This window comes from Acanthisitta chloris, unplaced genomic scaffold (assembly GCF_000695815.1).
Source record: "Acanthisitta chloris isolate BGI_N310 unplaced genomic scaffold, ASM69581v1 scaffold43397, whole genome shotgun sequence".
Taxonomy (NCBI): domain Eukaryota; kingdom Metazoa; phylum Chordata; class Aves; order Passeriformes; family Acanthisittidae; genus Acanthisitta; species Acanthisitta chloris.
The window spans coordinates 6,774-8,948 of NW_008682837.1; the positions used below are offsets into that span (position 1 = coordinate 6,774).

The 2,175-nt window shown below is 41.9% G+C and overlaps 1 protein-coding gene across 1 annotated transcript; it reads right to left on the bottom strand.

Annotated features, from left to right (window-relative positions):
- Nucleotides 1-391: 391 nt before the first annotated feature.
- HRH1 (histamine receptor H1) lies at nucleotides 392-1,819 on the bottom strand. The gene has a single exon (XM_009078655.1). The coding sequence runs from the start codon at nucleotides 1,817-1,819 to the stop codon at nucleotides 392-394; it is 1,428 nt and encodes a 475-aa protein (XP_009076903.1).
- Between the last annotated feature and the right edge of the window lie 356 nt (nucleotides 1,820-2,175).

Below are 2,175 nucleotides of genomic sequence, written 5' to 3' on the forward strand. Positions count from 1 at the left end.
TTGAAAGAGAAAAATATATTTGGCCAATCACAGAAATGTTATTCTATTTCTTCCTTTTCTACAGCTGAATAATTTATAGTCATTGAAGACCTCCATCTGTATCTCCATTTTTTTCCTACATGGTGAACAAGGTGATCTCAAATTGTGAAAGGTCTATGATAGTACAACAGTTCAGAGATTGTCCCTGAGTTTTTCAGATTCCTTATCTGAAGTAGCTCTTCTTCACATGTGTTAAAACTGTTAAGTGCATATTTCCCACTTTTCTTGACACTTGTTTATAAAATACAGTTTTCCAAAGTCTTTGAGGTTACCCATGGTCCCTTTCAAACTGGAACATTTGGTTTGGTTGAATTCTTGAGCTGCTTTTGAGCTCAAAAAAGTCAGACCAAAATCAGTGAATGTGAAGGATCTTTTTGAATGTCATCTTGAAATTGTGGTTACAAAGAGGATACAGGAATGGATTTAAGGTGGAGTTCAAATAGCCAAGCCATATAGTGGCCATGTGTAATTTTGGAAATTCGTCATGGTCATGGAATGCTATTACCATAAATAAGACAAAATAGGGGATCCAGCACAGGATGAAGGCTGCCATTATGACCCCTAACTGCTTTGCTGCTTTCTTCTCCCTTCTCCCATGCAGTCCCTGAATGTTCCTTTTGGAATGGGTATGCAGATTTTGCCAGGTTTTCCTCAGGTAAGTCATCCCTCTGAAATCCCTGTTCTCAGTCTTTTCCTGAGGGCTGCAGGCTCTTTCAGGGTTGGAATTGGAGTGCTTTCTACACAGCTCCCCCTCAGTGAAAGTGTGGTTGTCTGACGCATCACTCAAGTCACTGTCTTGTGAGCAAGACTCCTCGTCATTTCCATTCTTGTGTGTTGCACACATGCACTTCTTTCCTGCTTTGTCCAGGCCTGGCTCAGACTGGGCACTGCTGAGAGGAAAACAGCTCCATTTAAAGACTTTCCCATTACTCTTTCCATTAAATGCCTTTGAAGACCTGTCAGGATTACTGAAATGAAGCTCTGCCTCCATGTTTTTGGGCTGTGGGGAGCTTTGCTTATCTCTGGGAGGGGTGTTCTCATCCAAGATTTGCTTTGGGAGGCAAGTATTTTTCTCATTCTTCATCTTAGTATGATGCGTGGAGGTTTTTTTTGAGAAAGACCGATATGATCCATTGATGAGCTCCCGATGTTGACAGTGTCTTCGAACAGCTCTGAATATTTTACAGTAAAACCACAACATCATGATAGAGGGTAGGTAGAAATTGACAATGGCTGTCAGCACTTTAAACCAGGTGACATCGGAGAATTCAGTTTCACACTTGTTTTCCTTTACTTTCCTTTCCCCCTTATTAGCAAAAACGTGCCATCCTAGGATTGGAATGACCCACGTGAAAGAGAGCAGCCAAACCCCCAAAATCATGAGTGAGGCTCTCGTTTTTGTCCGATACTTGAGGTATTTCAGCGGTCGCTGCACTGAGCGGTAACGGTCAACGCACAGGATGAAGAGGTTGAAAATGGAGGCAGTGCTGGCCACATAGTCCATGGAGAGCCAGAACAAACAGGCTGGCAAGCCCAGAGGCCACACAGGACTTAGGAGATACACAATATTCAGGGGCATAACAGCTGCACCAACTATAAGATCTGCAACAGAGAGGCTGACAATGTATAGATTGCCAACTGTTTGCAGCTTCTTTTCAGTTTTCACAGCACATAGTACTAATATGTTCATGACAATAGTGATCAGTGAAATGCTTCCCAGGAACAGGCCTAGAACAGCTGCATGAGCGTTTGTTGAGTTCTCTGTGGTGTTTTTTGACATCTTTTTCACAGGGACAAAGAATGAAAGTCAGAGCAGACATCCAGGCCTTGGAAATTCAGTCTTGACTTACACTCCTGGATGATGATGTGTTGGATTGCTTCGTGATTTTAATTTCCAGAACTAGAGGAAAGAAAAGAAACATAGTCACTGTGGGACTACAATAAGATAGTGAAGCTAGTCTGTGCTTCAGTTTAGCACTGTCTCTTCTAGGTCTTTCCTAAATAATGAATTTTTACAACTTACCTAGTGGTAATTTAAGGTGTGTTTTATGAAAAGTACTGAAGCAAGTTCCACTAACCCAAAGGGGTTTGCAGAGGTGTTTCATAGGGTTTCATATACTTTTGACCCTAGAATCC

What these genes read in the sequence shown, in the direction of transcription:
- HRH1 (XM_009078655.1), bottom strand. Translation starts at nt 1,819, where the DNA reads ATGTCAAAAAACACCACAGAGAACTCAACAAACGCTCATGCAGCTGTT.